This window comes from Nelumbo lutea, chromosome 1 (genome assembly GCF_056320005.1).
Source record: "Nelumbo lutea isolate HS-2025 chromosome 1, American lotus-T2T, whole genome shotgun sequence".
NCBI lineage: Eukaryota > Viridiplantae > Streptophyta > Magnoliopsida > Proteales > Nelumbonaceae > Nelumbo > Nelumbo lutea.
Genome location: NC_142684.1, coordinates 154,961,854 through 154,980,422, shown reverse-complemented (window position 1 = coordinate 154,980,422; position 18,569 = coordinate 154,961,854). Strand labels below are relative to the sequence as shown.

Genomic DNA, 18,569 nt, shown 5'->3' with positions numbered 1-18,569 from the left:
TGTAAAACCATATATAAATTTGTTTAAAAAGGTGTTCAATTTAATGTTGGAGGGACTAGAAAGCCAAGGATAAATCGAGGACTTAGGTGAAAGTAATAAAAAATATAAGTGCCCATAATTTAACGATGGATATAGCATTGAATGGTGAAAGGGGATTCATGTAGTTGATCCAACATAATTTGGACAAAGCTCTTACATGATGATGATAACCACCTAATTTTTATGATATCAATTACACTGATTTGATCACTTATCTTTGTTGCAGGAGCTCTAATAAGAACGTTAAAATTTTTTTATCATTATCATTATCATTGGAAATTGCCACATGCAACACATGCACGTTTACTAGTATACTGAAAAGTGGGTAGCTCAGATTTGGACTATTCCTCTCCTCTCTTGTGTTCTCTTTTTCTATTTCCTCTTCTTCTTAGATATCACTGTTTTCATTATTCTGCATATGCATGGAAGTGTATTAAAGATGGAATACAGCCAATAGTGGGAAACTAGAGATATACGGTAAATTAAATATTGCCTGGACTCTGAAAAGTGGTACCTGGATTTCCTTACATGCTAATACAACAATGTTTCTGACATGGCCAGACTGTATGAGCAAGATCCTTTCATAGCTTTTGGTTAAGCTAAGTTTAAAATGTGACAACTTTGAATTTCAGAGCTGCATTTTATATGTCATTTAATTGGCATAAGTAGGATAGAATATAAGTTCAATTCCTTAAATATTAATTAAGTGGCAATACTGTTTAGATTCATGACTTTTGAGGATGACTGCATTTAGGAATCCTGTGGCAGATAAAACCACTCACTGCTTGAACCCTAGACCCTAGCCCTCAATCTACATTAGCCCTACACCCCCATTTTGTATTTGAGTTTTCCCTGAGTTTATGCAAGTCAATGTTTAATTAAAAGATGCCCTAATGAGAGCATTTTCTTTTTTTTTTTTTTTTTCTTTTGCTGCATTGAAAAGGTATCTAAGCTGAAATTTGCCTAATGGATCAAGGGCATTAGTGCAGCAAAATGTAGGTCCCTTCAGAGACGACAACAACTATATCCACATGAAAGATTTACACTCCTTTAAATGGCTGACTAGAAGATCCTCCCCCCCCGGCTGAAAACTGATGATCAACTAGCAGATTTGTTGACCAAAGCCATGCATCGACCTTGGATTGATTTCATCTCTGGCAAGTTAGGTCTATATGATATATATATACCAGTTTGAGGGGGAGTATTAAGAGATATGTAACGTAATTAGATATTTCCCATCATTAAGCAAGGACACTCCAATCCTAATTTTTCATTAAACAGGGTTAACTATGTAAATATCTCTTTATTAGTGGAGTATAAATATGGGCCAACTACTAGATGAGAGATTATGTTTTTTTCTCATCTTAGCAGATCAGTGCCCTTCTCTTTTCTTCCTCATTCTTTCTCTCTTTCTCTTGCTGTTTTGACCATAACGGCTCTGTTTACAGATATATATTCTCCAGCTTGGGGGGAGCATTAGAGTTTATGTATTAAACAAGTAAGGGCACTCTTGTCTGTCCTCTTTTATAATTTAACAGAGTTAGACATGTGATTACACTTCTCTTTATATATCAGACATAGTTTTCAAGGCACAAAGGCGAGGCTAGGCAACAGAACGGTGCCTTGTCGCCTAGTTGCCTAGGTGGGTTCCTAAGCATCACTTAGACGATGGATTTGTTAAAGTAAAAAGCATATCCCTAGGTTCCATAATTACATTTCCTTAATAACTATCCATTGTTTATAAGAAAAGTATAAACTTCATGTTAAAGTATAGAAAATCGATGTATTCATGAGAAGCAAAAGGAAGATAGAAAAGAAAATTCAAAAAATCAACATATTCATGTTAAGTTCTTCCTTGCTTATTGGTTGACTTAGACGATGGATTTGTTAAAGTAAAAAGCATATCCCTAGGTTCCATAACTACATTTCCTTAATAACTATCCATAGTTTTTATAAGAAAAGTATAAACTTCATGTTAAAGTATAGAAAATCGATGTATTCATGAGAAGCAAAAGGAAGATAGAAAAGAAAATTCAAAAAATCAACACATTCATGTTAAGTTCTTCCTTGCTTATTGGTTCAGGTTTTGAAGTCTTTGAGGGTTCAATAAAGCATTTAGAAATGTCTGTTTTGATTAAAACCTAACAAATAAGAAAATAATAAAAAAGTGTATATAAATGCACAAAATGAATATTTTAGTTTAACAATGTCTATTTTATAATTATAATCTCAAAAATAAAGAATATAAAAATATTTTATAACACAATGTATGAAACTGCTTGGCGATTAGGTGAGGCAAGCCTCCAAAGGGCGCCTTGTTGCCTAGGTGTTTCCTTGACAACCTATGATATCACAACATGCCTAATAAGTGGAACATATTGATAAGTAGTCTCCACCAAACAGGAGTGTGAGGTTTTCTCCTCTTCTACCTACAGCTTATTATTCTTCTCCTCTTTCTCCTCTATTCTTCTCAAGTCTGAACCATATTCAGACATATCAATCAAAAAATACAGATTGGATTTTTCGCATACTTCTCACCATAAAGCCTTCAAAAATGTAATTAAAATAACATCAAAAGTATCTCAAACTAGTACCAAAGTTACCCTAAAATCATCCTTTACCAAAATCTAGTGTTTCCAAGTTTAGTCCTGTAAGTAAGCTATACACCTGACCTGATGATGTCATATGTATTCCCTATGACATGAATAGACATCATCAAGAGTTTGATCAGGAGGTGGATCTTCTAGGATGATTTATTACCAAGCTGAAGTTGATAAATCAAGAGAAGAAAAGCAAGATTAAAGAGAAAGAGAGGAGGAAGGAGAGGAGAGGGAAAGAAAAAGGAAACATGAAGAAGAGAATCAAAAAGTTATTATGCGATACTCTGGTCTTCATTATTACTAATAATGAGAAAGTTTCAAGAAAAAAAAAATCCTGTATGACAATTCAACAGGAAAGAGCGCTAGAGTCTTCACCAACATAAAACAGGGATATGGAAGTTTACATTTCTGGAAACCTTTTTGGTAGTATTTTTTTTTTTTAGTTTGTCATCTGCAGGAAAGTTGATATGACATTTAACTTTTTCCCTGGAGGAGAAGTTTGATGTGACCTCTAGTGTTTTGTGCTCCATTTGTGAGATTTTTCATTTCATCTTTTGTTGTTTTTGGCCATAGCTCTTAAGAGCCTTTGCCTATTATTGCATATTCCTTTTTGATTTGGTTCTTTGCCAATAATTTCTGGTTACAATCAAAACAGAGAGGTACACAGAATCAAAGAAAGAACCAAAAAAAAAAAACTTACAAGGCTACCAAACCCAATGTAGATAGGCTCTGAACCTCTTTCAAGCCATTCTACAAGATCTTTTGGAGGCTCATAATTTGATGCAAGGTCAAGAAAGCAAAAACCAACCACATCAACCTTAGGTCCCCAATCTGCAAACAAGGAATCAAAACTACAACTTAGATAAAAGGAAAAAAGAAAATCCTACCAAGAAGCAGTATGACACAAATAAAGCATGAAGTTGAGGATGACAGCACCAAAAAGAATGAGATGTAATGACATGCATTCAGCTACAACTTTATATTCTTTATTTTCTCATTAATAGGATATAATCATCATTATCATCATATAAGCCTTGTCCCAACTATATGGGGTCAGCTAAATGAATCCTGCTTCACCATTCTGTTTTGTTCAATCTTCAGTGCCATATCCATGCCAATATCTTTATATGAAATGAAAATTTTAGAATTGTTATATGAACATTTATATGCAAGGTTGCACCTCGTGCCTCTCCTTGGGATGCTTGTAACAGTTTTCTCATCTTGTTAATAAAACAGCCATTCAATTGTCAAAAAAAAAAAACATTTATAGTCAAGGTTAATCTCATTCTAGTAGATTGGTCATTCTTGATGGAAGTTCTGAGGAATTTTGGTTTTGGAGATAGGTGGCGTGGCTGGATTGAAGGCTGTTTGACAACTGCTCATTATTCTGTGTTGGTTAATGGAGTGGTTAGAGATTTCTTTCCAGCTACTAGAGGACTGAGACAAGGGGATCCCCTCTCTCCCTTCCTCATTACCTTGTTAGCAGATGTTTTTAGTAGACTTATTTTGAGAGCGGACAGGCTGAATCTGATTAGAGGATGGAGGGTTGGAAGAGAGGGCGTTATTGTTACACACCTACAGTTTGCAGACAACACTATTTTCTTTTGTGAGATTGGGGACCCTCAGATAGCAAGGAATTTGAAAGGGGTGATAAAGCTGTTTGAGGTTGTACCAAAGCTAAAAATCAATTTCAAAAAGAGTTGTGAAGTGGGGCTCAATTTAGAGGAGGAGGAATTGGATGAGGTAGCTGAGGCATTAGGTTGTCTGACATCAAGTTGGCCTTTGAGATACTTGGGCTTACCATTAGGAGTCAATCCTAGGGAGGGAAGCTTGTGGAATCCCGTGGTGGAAAGGTGAGTTAAGAAACTGGTGGCCTGGAAGAGAAATTATGTGACTCGGGAGGGGGGGGCGAATTTCTCGGAGCAGAAGGCAATGGTTGGGATGCTAGCATTTCTCAAAGGGCTACATTGAACTCTCCTTGGAAGGAAATCTATGGCCTTCTTCCACAATTCTTAAACTTAATCAGGTAACTAGAGATAGGGTTCTTTTCTGGGAGGACTTAAATTCAACCCTCAAGGACCTTTTTCCTCCTTTGTATTCCCTCTCTCGCTTTAAAAATGAACCAGTTTAACGATTTGTCTCCTCCTTATCTTCTAGTTTCAGTTGGGATTTGGGTCTCAAGAGAGATTTAAGAGATTCTGAGCTTAACCAAACAGCGCAGTTACTATGCTTGCTTGATCCTATCTGTCTGGACCCTTCTAAATCGGAAGCTCGTATTTGGTCCCCTAATCCTTCGAGTACATTCTCTTGCGCTTCCTTTTTCTCTTCTTTATGCTCTATCCCTAGCTCTCAGCCTTTCCCTTGTAAAGAGGTTTGGCCTAAACCTGTTCCCCCTGAAGTGGAAGCCCCTTGTTGGGAGGCCTCACTTGAAAAACTAAACACCTTGGACAACCTACAAAGAAGAAGGCCTTGTCTCAATTCTCCCCCAACTGGTGTGTCCTTTGCAAAGCAAGTGGAGAAAGTTGTTACCATTTACTAATATCTTGTCCCTTTGTTTTAGGTCTTTGGGATGCAATGGGGTATGGACTATTTGGGAAGAAAGAAATGCCAAGATCTTTGATGGAAAGGAAAGGAACGAGATCATTGTATGGGATTGCTTAATTAATAGAGCCATTAATTGGGTAAAGACCTTGGAACTATTTTCTCCATTCTCCTTTGATGATTTATGGAGAAATTGGGAAGCAGTTGCCAAAAGTTCTAGTATAAAACCTAAACTGTCAACCGAATGGAAACCTCCTTAAGAGGGTATCATTAAGCTCACTTGAAAGAAGAAGAAGAAGAACTGTTTACTGTATTAGAGAAGTAATACAGGTTCGAAGAGAAGAAAAGAGAGAGAGAGAGAGAGAGAGAGAGGAAGAAGAGTGAAGAGAGGAGAAAAGAAAGAAGGGGTTCGGTGGTTAATAATCTGCCGCCCCATACACTTCTTTATTTATAACTTTAGGTTCCTTACAAGAATAGGAAATAAACAAAAATTAGAAACAATAAGGCCACCCGGCCCCCAACTTAAAAGAAATTAGAAACTTCTAATAAAAGAAATTAGAAACAACTAGGTGTGGGTATGAAACCACACATACTAGAGCCTGAGTGCGGGTATAGAACCCCGCACTCGTGGCTAACCAACTATTTCTTCACTCCCCCTCAAGTTGGGAGTAGATATTTGTCATGCCCAATTTGCGTAGATCTGTCTCCAATTTGCCTTTTGTGACTGCTTTGGTGAAGAGATCAGCTAACTGCATGTCTGAGGCAATGTAAGGAAAGGCATACTTCTTGAGATGCGACTCGCTCTCGGATAAAATGTCTGTCAACCTCCATATGCTTAGTCCTATCATGTTGTATTGGGTTGTGGGCAATAATAATTGCAGCTTGATTATCACAATACAACATCAAAGGCTTCTCATAATCAACCTCCAACTCATTAAGCAAGGATCTCAGCCATAACACTTCTACAACACCATTAGCCATGGATCTGTATTCTGCTTCTGCATTGGAGCGAGCAACAACATTTTGTTTCTTGCTTCTCTACGAAACAAGATTTGCCCCCACAAATGCACAATATCTAGAGGTGGACCTCATATCATCAACACATCCAGCACAATCCGCATCTATATACACTTCTATTTTCATATGACCATTATTCTTGAAGAGTATACCTCTCCCCAGACATCTCTTTAAGTAGGCAAGGATCCTTTCTACTACAAGGAGATGGGTGGTCCTAGGAGAATGCATGTATTGATTGACAACACTGATGACATAAGAAATATCTGGTCGGGTTAGACAGAGATAAAGAAGTTTCTCAACCAGCCTTTGGCACATAGCCCTGTCCTCAAGGAGTTCTCCACTTTCTGCACTTATCTTATGGTTAGGCTCAATGGGAGTATCAGCAAGCTTCACTCCTAACTTGACAGTTTCTTCCAATAAGTCCAGAACATACTTCCTTTGGGAGATGAAAATGTCATGCTTAGATCAAGCTACCTCAATTCCTAGGAAATAGTGTAACTTTCCTAGGTCTTTCACTTCAAATTCCTTGTGAAGGTGCTGTTTAAGGGTTTCAATTTCACTAGTGTCACTTCCTGTTATCACAATGTCATCTACATAGACTACAAGTAGAGTCAGGGAATGACCTGTCTTCTTAAAGAAGAGAGTGTGATCTAATTGAGCCTGTATGTATCCAAATTTGTCCAAAGCCAGAGTCTAAACCTATCAAATCAAGCTCTCAGGGATTGTTCCAACTTGTGCAAGGCCTTCTTCAAAAGGCAAACTTTCTTTCCTACTTCTGTACTATAAAAACCAGGGGGTAACTCAATGTATGCTTCCTCTTGCAAGTCTCCATTGAGGAAGGAATTCTTAACATCTAGCTGAAATAGTGACCATGAGAAGTTTGCAGCAATGGATAGAAGAACTCTGATAGTGTTCATTTTTGCAACATGTGCAAAGGTTTCTATATAGTCTATGCCATAAGTTTGTGTGAAACCCTTTGCAACCAATCTGGCCTTATACCTCTCTACAATACCATCAGCATTATATTTCACAGTAACACCCATCTGCATCCAACAGGTTTCTTCCCTTCAAGCTAGTTAACTAGTTCCCATGTGCTATTCTTGACAAGAGCATCCATCTCTGCTTGCACTGCTTCCTTCCATTCAGGTATCAAAAGAGTTTCTTGCACTTTTCTGGGTATAGGAATAGCAAAAATAGATGCCAAGTAAGATCTATAGGATTCTGAGAGACAATTATAGGAAGGAACTTGGAGATGCAATGGGCAATGGATGAGGTGCAACAGCGCTTCCCTTTACGAATAGCAATTGGAAGATCAAGGTCATCTGTAACAGTGGGATCAACAGTGGGAGCAGTAGTGGTGTCTGGATCTGGAGTTGTAGAAGATGTTGGAATTGGTCTGGATTGCTGTTGAGTATGAGAATCAACCTGCCTCCACCACTTTTTGTGATACACTCTCAACTCCTTGTATTTTTGACAACCTTCTTCGCAACTCCCCCCCTCAGTAACCGGGACAGGTAAAGGAACTCTTGGAGCTGAAACTGAAATCCCTTCCTCACTACTCTCCCCCTGAGGAGAAGCCTAATGATAGTAGGGCATATCCTCAAGGAAGGTGACATCCATGGACACAAAGCGCTTCCCTGAAAATGGCTCATAACAACAATATCCTTTTTGACTTTGTGCATACCCAAGGAAAATACACTTAGTGGCTTTGGGATCAACTTGGAGCGATGAGGTCCAAGGATTTGAACAAAACAAGTACACCCAAAAGTTTTGAGGGGAATAGTGAATAGGTCCTTATCTGGATATAGAAGATTGAACGGGGTTTGCATGTTTAGGACCCATGAAGGAACCCTATTAATTTGGTATATGGTTGTATGGATTGCATCTCCCCAAAAGCGCATGGGAACATTGGAGTTGAGCATGATGCTTCTGGCTACCTCTAAAATATGCCTACTTTTTCTCAACAACCCCATTTTGCTGAGGTGTGCGAGGATAGGTGCTCTGATGAATGATCCCATGATTAAGGAGATAGGATGCCAAGGGTTTTGCAAAGTATTCCTTGGCATTATCGTATCTAAGAATCTTGATCTTGGTTTCAAATTGAGTTAGGATCATCTCATGGAAAGCTTGGGTCAGAGAGGGGACCTCATCTCGAGAGTGCATAAGATAGACCCATGAAAAATGGGTGTAGTCATCAACAAATAATAAGAAATATATGTACCCCCCCATGGTGGGAGTATGGTAGGGCCCCAAACATTGGTATGCACAATTTCAAAAGGAAGGTTGCTTCTTTTATAAATTAAAGGATAAGATGATCTACTATGTTTTGCAAGTTCACAACTTTCACATTTTAACTAGACACTTCTACTAACTCAAACAAGTTTGGAAAAAGACTCTTTAAAGACCCAATAGATAAATGACCTAAGCAGTTGTGCCAAAACATAATCTTACTACAAGACTGAGAAACAAACAATTTCCCTGCTTCACTCTACTCCCCATGTGAATGTTCCAGTAGGTAGACTCCATTCATCTCACGACCAATCCCAATCACCTTCTTCGTTTCCAGATCCTGAAAAATACACTGATCAGGGAAAAAAGTTACAAAACAATTTTGATTTTTAGTAATACTACTAATTGAAAGTAAGTTAGCACTAAGCTTGGGAACATGCAAAGCTAAGGATAGGGTGATAGTATCTAATAATCTAATGTCTCCCTTGCTAGAAATTGGTACAAGAGAGCCATCAGCAATAGAAACTTTGTCTCTCCTAGAGGATAAACAATAGGTGCTAAATAGAGTAGATATGCTAGTCATATGATCTGAAGCACCTGAATCTATTATCCAAGGTCTATTATTACCTGGGACAGAAGCATGACAAACAGTAGCTCTTGTACCTATATGAGCAAGGGCTGAAATGGCTGTTGAGCTGATGTAGGCTGAGTTGAATTACTAAATTCATTTTCTAGTTGAGTCAAAGCAACTCAGACTACAACTAGGTTATCTAGAGGAGTGCCTCTTGTGCCTGATGAAGTTGTACTATTAGCATTCCCTTTCTTATTTCTGAGCTTTGCTGGAACTAGATGAGGGTGCAACTTCCAATAGGTGTCCTTAATATGTTTAGGTTTCTCGCGGTGTTCACATACTAAGTTCTTTTTAGCTTCCTTCTTCTCCTTATCCCCCCTAGATTTAGGTCTAACTGCTACCAAGGCTGATTCGAAGGGTTGTTGCTGCAACATAACCTTTCTCCTAGTTTCTTCACTATGCACTAGGGAATAGGCTTGTTGTCTCACAATGTCATATTCAGAGTTTAGTCCAGCTAGGAACTCAAAAACTCTATTAGTTTCAACCTGCTTTCTATATATTTGTGCATCTTTCGACTCTCCCACTCAATTGTTTCAAGATGGTCAATTTCATGCCACAAGGATTTTAAGGTTGAAAAGTAAACAGAGACCTGCTTCTCTCTTTGCCTCAAATTTTTAACCTTGTTAACAGAAGCTATTTTATATATGTATAGTACCGCAGGGGTACTATTGTACTTTTCCTTTTCTTTATGTTTAGTTGTTGTCGCCCTAGTATAAATATAACATACTGCGCCACCTGCAGTATCTCTTTGGACTCTCAATCCTCTTGTCTCTCCTCTCCTCTCTCCCTTTCTCTCTTCTTCCTGTGCAACACGGTACCAGAGCAGGACATCCAGGTCTGAAGGGTGAAGTCGAGCAATCTGTCTTTTCCTCTATCAGCATGTAAAAGACAATGTTTCGAGGGTGACAAACTTTCAGAAGCTATCATTTGTTGTTCATCTGTTATTCAACTGCCCTGATGTTCGACTGAAGTACCTTTCTTTTACTTTGTTCTCATCTGTTGTTCGGCTGTCCTGATGTTCGACTGAAGTACCTTTTGTTTACTCTCTTCTCCTTTCTGGTCATGTGCCTGTGCTGGACCTGTTCTAGGTTTGCCGATTGGATGTGAGGTGAGCTGCACCTCTTTCTTTTACTTTTTTGTGGGGTCGTTTGATCCCTGTGAAACCGTAGGTTGTAAGGACCTTGTTTATGTGCTGCAACAGTAGCTTTTTGGTGGACTGAAGGTCTGGAAGTTGAAACCGTAGGTCGTAAGGACCTTGTTTATGTGTTGCAATAGCAACTTTTTGGTGGACTGAAGGTCTGGAAGTTGAAACCGTAGGTCGTAAGGACTTTGTTTATGTGCTGCAACAGCAGTTTTTTGGTGTTGTTTTTGAATCTGAAATCATGAGTGGTGAAGATTCTGCTACATCCGAAGTTTCCTCAATACTGAATGGAATGAGTGGGGGTATGGACCTATCTTTTCCCATGGCTGTTGTCCCTCTTGATGGTTTAAATTATTTAGATGGTCAAGAGGGATCAAGCTGTACATCATTGCAAGGGGGAAGATAGGTTATATTAATGGGAGAATACAAATACCACATTCTCAGAGTGCTGAATATGATAGATGGAATCAGGAAAACAACATGGTTATGTCTTGGCTTTTAGTCTCTATGCAACCTCAAATAAGGAGGAATTTCATGTGTGCTGAAACAGCAAATGAGATCTGGGAACAAGCAAAATCAACATATTCGGAACTGCGACACTATGCAAAAATCTACCAACTATAGGCAGAATCGTCTACTTGTAAGCAGGGGAAGAGGTGTCTATCTGTATATTACTCTGACTTGACTTCTGTCTGGAAGGAGTTGGATCATTATCAGAGTGTGGAATGGAAGTGTGATGAAGATGCAAAACTGTACCAAAAACTCATCTCCCAACAGAGAGTGTTTGCTTTCTTACATGGTTTGAACCCTACATATGAGTCTATCAGGGTCCAGATCCTCAGTTCTAAGGATCTTCCATCAGTCCAGGAAGTTTATGCTCTTGTACAATCTGAAGAAAGCAGAAGGAATCTGATGAACAGTTCTGGTGGAGATGCAGTTGTGTTGGCCGCGAAAGGGAGTGTTACTACTAGTGGAGGAAATTCTTCCAAGAAACGAGAACTTCAGAAAAAAATGGATGACAAAGACAATTTGTGGTGTACTCATTGCCAGAAGCCCCGACACACCCGGGATACATGTTGGGATCTCCACGAAAAGCTGAAATGGGCTCAAGATCTGAATAAGAAGCAAAGTTCAGATGCGAATAAAAGGTCAAGACAGCAAGGTACAAAGAAACACACTATGGCCAACATGGCTATTCGAGAAAATCAGCCCCCCATCCATACTGTGACTCAGACACATTCATCTGGATCTGACCCAAGGGAGGATATTATGAATTCCTTCCGTGACCATTTAGAGCTCTATGGTAGAGCAATTCGTCAGATGGATGCTCCTCCCTCAACCTCAATTGCGTCTACATCAGGTAACTCTACCACAGCTTTCCATGTTGCTTCTCATACCCTCGACTCTCCATGGATCATTGATTCTGGAGCATCAAAACACATGACTGATACGTCCTCTTACTTTTAAATCTATCACCTTCTTTCTGGAAGAGACAAGGTGAGACTAGCTAATGGATCATATGCTTCCATAGCTGGTCAAGGAACCGTCTCTCTTCCCCTTGTCCTTACCCTCTCTGATGTTTTACATGTTCCAAAATTTCCAATTAATTTTTTCTCTGTTAGTAGTGTTACTAATTCCTTAAACTGCTTACTGACCTTTTTACCTTCTTACTGTGTGATCCAGGATCTGGCCTCGGGGAGGACGATTGGTAGAGGACGTATGGTTGATGAACTTTACATGCTGAAGAATAAGGCTGGTCTTCATGTTACAGAGTCTAAGAGTCAATCCTGTAAGAGTCAAGTTTATTTATGGCATTGTCGCCTTGGTCATTTATCTTTTGAGTCTTTGAAAGTGGTGTTTCCAAATCTGTTTAAGTCAGTGTTTGTTTCAGATTTCTCTTGTCTGTAGAGAAGATGGGCCGAATGGCCCATAGGCTGTCATTCTATGTTATATTTATGTTCTTCTCTGTAATGGGCCTTATTCTGGGCCCATACTCTTCTATGCTGTGTTTTTGTAATTTCTTGCCCAACCAAGGGCCTCTCTTGTAATTATTCAAGAATTAACTTAATAAAATTGTTCTAGAGTGTTAGAGGGAGAGTTAGTTTGAAACTCTCATCTTCTCATTTGCTTGTTTTTCTGGTTTTCATCTAATCTTACACAGTCCCATACTTCAAAGGGTTGTTTTCAACTTTGTCAAACGTGTCAATTGAGTAAACACTGTAGAACTCATTTTCTTCCAAAAAATAGTAAATCTGAATTTCCTTTTCACATTGTTCATTCTGATGTGTGGGGCCCTGTTACTTTACCATCTGAGAGTGGTTACAAATATTTTACCACCATCATTGATGATTATTCTAGATATACTTGGGTATATCCATGCAAACCAGGGAGAAAGTACCAAAATTATCCAAAATTTTCAGCGGATGGTCTTCACTCAATTCCAAACTGAAATCCAAATTTTTCAGTCAGATAATGTGAAAGAGTATTTTCATAGTGATCTCACGGAATTCTTTGCTTCGCGTGGTTCACTTCACCGTAGCTCTTGTGCCCGAACACCACAACAAAATGGTGTTGCTGAACGAAAGAACCGCCATCTCCTTGAAGTGGCACGGGGTTTATTACTCCATATGAATGTCCCCAAACATTTTTGGCTTGAGGTTGTCCTTTGTTCTACCTACCTTAGCTTCTCTTCCCTAAAGCCCCCCTTCTTCCCATTCCTCCTCGCGTATTTGGTTATCGATGCTTTATCCAAAATCTGTCTCCCACTCGTGGGAAATTGAATTATCATGCTATTCCTTGCATATTCCTGGGGTACTCCTTCACTCAGAAGGGATACCGTTGTTTTGATCCTGTTTCTCGAAAATTCTATGTTTCCATGGATGTCTCTTTCTTTGACAATGAGCCTTTTTTCCCTGTTTCTCCTCAGGGGGAGTGTAGGAATGAGGAGAAACTGGTTCAGCTCCCTCCTCTTCCTGATCCTCCGCCTTTTCGTGTCTTCTTCCGTCGTCACAAAGGCCAATCAAATTCAAGAGCTGTGGAGAATCTAGAAGTTGTACCTCCAGTGCCATCAAACTCCTTGGGGGCGGATCGTACTCACTCAGGTACCAAACAATGATGTCCCTGACCCCATTACAATTGATACCTCTATTGCTAATGACCTTGACCTTCCTATTGCTCACAGGAAAGGTGTTAGATCGTGCACCACTAAACACCCCAGTCCCACTTTGTTTCCTATAAGAACATTTCTCCCTCTTTTCGTGCATTTCTTACTTCCATTGACAGACAGTGTCCCTATCCATAAGAATGTGGCAGAAGCTCTTTCAATACCTGAATGGATAGATGCTATGAAGGAAGAAATTAATGCCCTTCATAAAAATGGCACATGGGAACTTGTAGATCTTCCTAAGGGAAAGGATCCAGTTGGATGTAAATGGGTGTTCACAGTCGAACATAGGGTTGATGGAACGGTGGGGAGGTATAAAGCTTGTTTAGTGGCAAAGGGGTTTACTTAGGTGTACGGAGTTGATTATGCAGAGACTTTTGCTCCTATTGCCAAGATGAACTCTATTAGAGTTCTATTCTCTCTTACTGCTAACCTTGACTGGGATCTACATCAGCTTGATATCAAGAATGCATTCTTGAATGGTGACCTTGAAGAGAAAGTTTACATGATACAACCCCCTGGTTTTCAAGCTCAAGGCTATGAACAGAAGGTGTGCAAAGTTGAAAAAGTCTTTATACGGGCTGAAACAATCACCAAGAGCCTGGTTCAGCAGATTCCATGTTGCGGTTCAGCAGAAAGGATACAAGAAATGTCAATCTAATCACACACTATTTGTGAAAAGAGGATGTAGAGAAGATGGGCCGAATGGCCCATAGGTTGTTTATTCTTCTTGTTATTTTGGGCCCATCCTGTCATGTTAAGTTATTTTTTTATGTTCTTTGTAAATTCTGCCCAACTAAGGGCCTCCTTGTAATTACTCAAAAATATCTTATAAAACAGTGTTAGAGGGCTGAGATAGAGACTGTTCGAAAACTCTTCTCAGAACCCTCATTGCCGAAACACACGTCTCCTCTCCTTCAGTTTCAACATGGTATCAGAGCATATCTGAACTTGAACGTCCTAGGGCTGGAGGCTTAGTCACGTACTGCCTGATTCTTGGAGGTCATTGGACAAGCCCAAGACTAGAATCTCTTGGAGAAGGGATTCGGTGACTAGGAAGAACCAGAGAAGAAGAAAAAAAGGGAAAGGGAACAGCTCGGTTCTGCTTTTGAAGCTCGACTGTGTTTGGACTGCTGAAGCTCGAACTGTAAGTTGTGCTCAGTTTTTCTGGTTCTGTTTTGCATTACCTTCGACTGTGTTTGGACTATTGAATTGTTCGAAAATCCTAGTTGTTCTATACTACCTTCAACTGCATTAAATCTAGTTTAACCCAGAAATTTCTGGGCCGTTTTTCCCTTCTTCTTGGACTGTTAAAACCTGCCGAAACATCCCTATAACAAGGTTGTGTATTGTTACTCTTGTTCGGCTGTTTTTAGAGGGTTGTACGAACAGTTTTTGGGGTCTTCTCTCTTCTTTGACAGTGGGGTTGTCTCTATTGACCACACTATGTTTGTGAAAAGGCCTATTCAGCAATACCGATTGGTACAACCTTGAAAAGGTACTTCGGCTAAGTGCACAGTGCCTAGGAGTTTCTGATTTCTTCTTGAAGCCTGAACTCAGTGTGTTGCCTCCTTGTGGTCGGCTGAACTCAGTGTGTTGTTTCCTTGTGGTCGGCTGAACTCAGTTATTGCTTGTTCTTATCCAGCATACTTGTAGAAGTCATCTGAAATCATATTTGGAGTGTTTACATGATGTACTCCTCAGAGTTTGAAAACAAAAGTGGTGCTGAATATGGACTGGGTCAGGGGACTCCAATTGATTCCTTATTGACTGTGACCACAGTTAAGCTAGATGGAACTAATTATCTGGCATGGTGACAATCAGTAAAGATTCATGTTTGTAGTAGAGGAAAGTGGGGGTTCATTTCCGGGAGTAAGAAGGCTCCCCCAGAAGATGATCCATCCTACGAGAAGTGGATGCAAGAAAATTACACTGTCATTGGATGGCTTGTGAACTCAATGCAGCCACAGATCAGCCAACACTATCTATGGATGAATTCAGCAAAGGAAATATGGGATAGTGTTGCTGAAACCTATTCCCAAAAACTAAATGTGGCTAGAGCCTATAAGTTGAGAAGTGATGTGAAGAATCTGAGACAGGGGGAGAAACCATTATCTGTATACTTCTCAACTTTGAAGTCTTTGTGGCAAGAAATAGACTTGATAGAAGCTGTAACCTAGGACACCACCAATGATGCAGAGACCTACAAGAAACTGGTTGAAAGAAACAGGGTATTTGAGTTCCTAACCGGACTAAACCCGGAATATGATATCATAAAACAGAATATTCTTTCCAAGGAGTGTGTATCTTTGTCACAAGCTTATGCATTGGTGAGTACTGAAGAGAGCAGAAGGGCTATACAGGTTCAAGGGGCTAATATTAATGATCACTTTGCCAATATGGGGATTAAACCTAAAGGGAATGTTGGAACTTCTAGTGGCACAGGAAAGAAAGAAGTTGTACGTGAATACTACAAGAGGCCAAAGCACACCAAAGACAAGTGCTGGAAGTTACATCCTAATCTTGTTCCCATCAGGTTTCAGAAAAAATATGATAGTAAAAGATCAGGAAGTGCAAATGTAGCTGCCGGGCCAGATAGTGAAGAGATGTCTACTTCTGCACAGTTGGCAGCCATGAGAGCAGAATATGAAAAGTTTGGGAAGATGATCAGTCAGCTGAGTGATGTGACCTCTGCTACCGACCCTTCAGGAAAATCTACTACTTCAACATTTGTTCATTCAGGTATAAGAGCTTCTGCTAATCATGCTACTTCTTCAGGTAATCTCAAGATCCATTGGATTATTGACTCAGGTGCTTCTGACCATATGACCAATCTGTCTACCTTGTTTGTTTCATATGACTTACTTCCTGGATGTGATAAAATCACTTTAGCTGATGGTTCACTTGCCCCTATCTCTGTTAAGGGAACCATCAAGGCAATAGATTCCTTGTACCTTCCTTCTGCCCTTCATGTACATAAACTAAATACAAATTTGTTGTCTGTGAGCAGTTTAACCAAGTCACTAAACTGTTGTGTAACCTTTTTTCCTTCCTACTGTGTTTTTCAGGATCTGGAGTCTCAGAAGGTGATTGGGAATGGCCATGAGGCGAACGGAATATACCTACTTGATACTCCGGGACAATGCACTGATCATCTTGGGAATGTTGCTCTTGGATCTGTCTCTTCAGAGTCTGTTAGTCAGATTATGTTGTGTCATTGTCGTTTTGGTCATCTGTCTTTTTTGGCTTTGAGTCATCTATTCCCTGAACTATTTAAGGGAATTATCCGGTCTTCATTGTGAGTCTTGTGAATTGTCAAAGCATTGTAGAAGCAAGTATCCTTTGAGAAATAAAAGATCTTCTGTTCCTTTTAATATTGTGCATTCTGATGTGTGGGGGCCTTACCACTTGCCCTCCATGGGTGGCTACAAATATTTTATCCTGTTTATTGATGACTTTTCATGATTCACTTGGATATTCCTGATGAAATCTCGTGATGAAGTCCCAAGACTTGTAAAACAATTCCATGAATTTGTTCTAACCCAATTTGATACCAAGATTAAAATCTTTAGATCAGACAATGCAAAAGAATAGTTTGAGAAAAACCTATCCTGCTATCTTTCTGACATGGGGGTTATTCATCAAAGCTCATGTGCAAGGACCCCAGAACAGAATGGGGTTGCTGAGAGGAAAAACAGGCATATTGTTGAGGTTGCAAGAAGTATCTTATTTGCTTCACATGTTCCTACCAGGTTTTGGGGTGATGTTGTACTTACTGCTACCTATCTCATAAACCGCATGCCATCCAGGGTTTTAAGTCTCCCTTCACTCTTCTTCATCCGGACAAAGATCTTTTTCCTATTCCTATTCGTGTCTTTGGCTGCACCTGTTATGTACATGTTCCAAGTGTCCAAAGGCATAAATTTGAACCCAAAGCCCAAAAGTGTATCTTCCTTGGTTATTCCCCCAAACAGAAGGGTTATTGCTGTTTTGATCCAAAGTCTGGCAATCGGTATGTCTCAATGGATGTCACCTTTGATGAGTCTTCCCCTTTTTATGGTTCCTCTCCAGAAGGACATTGTCCATAGGGGGAGAATTTGACACAGGTGTTTGCTCTTCCTCTTCCTGTCCCTGTTAAGTCCCTTGATGTGTCTGCCTCTCCCTCAAATGAATCAAGGTTGGATCAGTCATTCCATTCTCCTTGTCCTGGTACCCTACCTCCTCGTCTTGTCCTCAATCCCAAGGTGTATCAAAGGCAAAGATCCAAAAATGTGCAGGTTGTTTCTCCTACAACACATGAGCCTCCTACACTTCCAGTCACAGAAGAGACAACAGGTACTGGTTCAGCACCTTTGGATTCATCCTTCCCTGACCTTGATATTCCCATTGCTGTTAGAAAAGCAAAACGGAAGTGCACTGCACACTACATTTCCAAGCACCTTTCTTACAGTTTGCTTTCACCTTCATATTTTGCCTATCTCTCTTCTGTTGCTTCTCATCCTATTCCCAGGTCTGTGTCAGAAGCTCTTAAGATTCCAGAATGAAGGGATGCTATGAAATCTGAAATAGATGCCCTACACAAGAATGACACATGGGAAGTGATGGATTTGCCTGAAGGGAAGGATCCAATTGGTTGCAAGTGGGTCTTTACTATCAAGTACAGAGCTGATGGTACCATTGAAAGGTACAAGACCAGGCTGGTTGCAAAAGGCTATACACAGACATATGGGATTGATTATTTAGAGACTTTTGCACCTGTTGCCAAGATGACATCTGTGAGGGTTCTTCTATCTTTATCTGCTCACTTTGACTGGCCCCTTTATCAATTGGATGTGAAGAATGCATTTCTGAATGGTGAATTACATGAGGAGGTTTACATGTCTCTTCCTCCAGGGATGTATGGAACTGATATAAAAGGGAAGGTATGCAGGCTGAAGAAATCTCTTTATGGACTAAAACAGTCCCCTAGAGCATGGTTTGAGAGATTTAGAACAGCACTTGTTAACTTTGGTTATGTGCAGACACAGTCCGATCATACTCTTTTTGTGAAGAGGAGTGGACCTCTGGCAGTATACCTCATTGTGTATGTAGATGATATTGTAGTGACGAGTAATGATGCCTCAGGAATTCAAGATCTAAAATCTTTTCTCCATACAGAGTTTGAGATTAAAGATTTGGGGGAATTGAGATACTTTCTTGGTATAGAAG

General features: G+C 39.7%; 1 protein-coding gene across 4 annotated transcripts in view; it reads right to left on the bottom strand.

Moving 5' to 3' along the window:
* SGT (UDP-Glycosyltransferase superfamily protein) overlaps nt 1-18,569 on the bottom strand; it is a 104,055-nt gene that overhangs the window by 10,314 nt on the left and 75,172 nt on the right. For all 4 annotated transcript variants that reach the window (XM_088956390.1, XM_088956392.1, XM_088956391.1 and 1 more), the window contains exon 9: nt 3,340-3,470. In XM_088956390.1, coding sequence (XP_088812516.1) covers nt 3,340-3,470 — 131 coding nt within the window. The remainder of the gene's footprint in view (nt 1-3,339; nt 3,471-18,569) is intronic.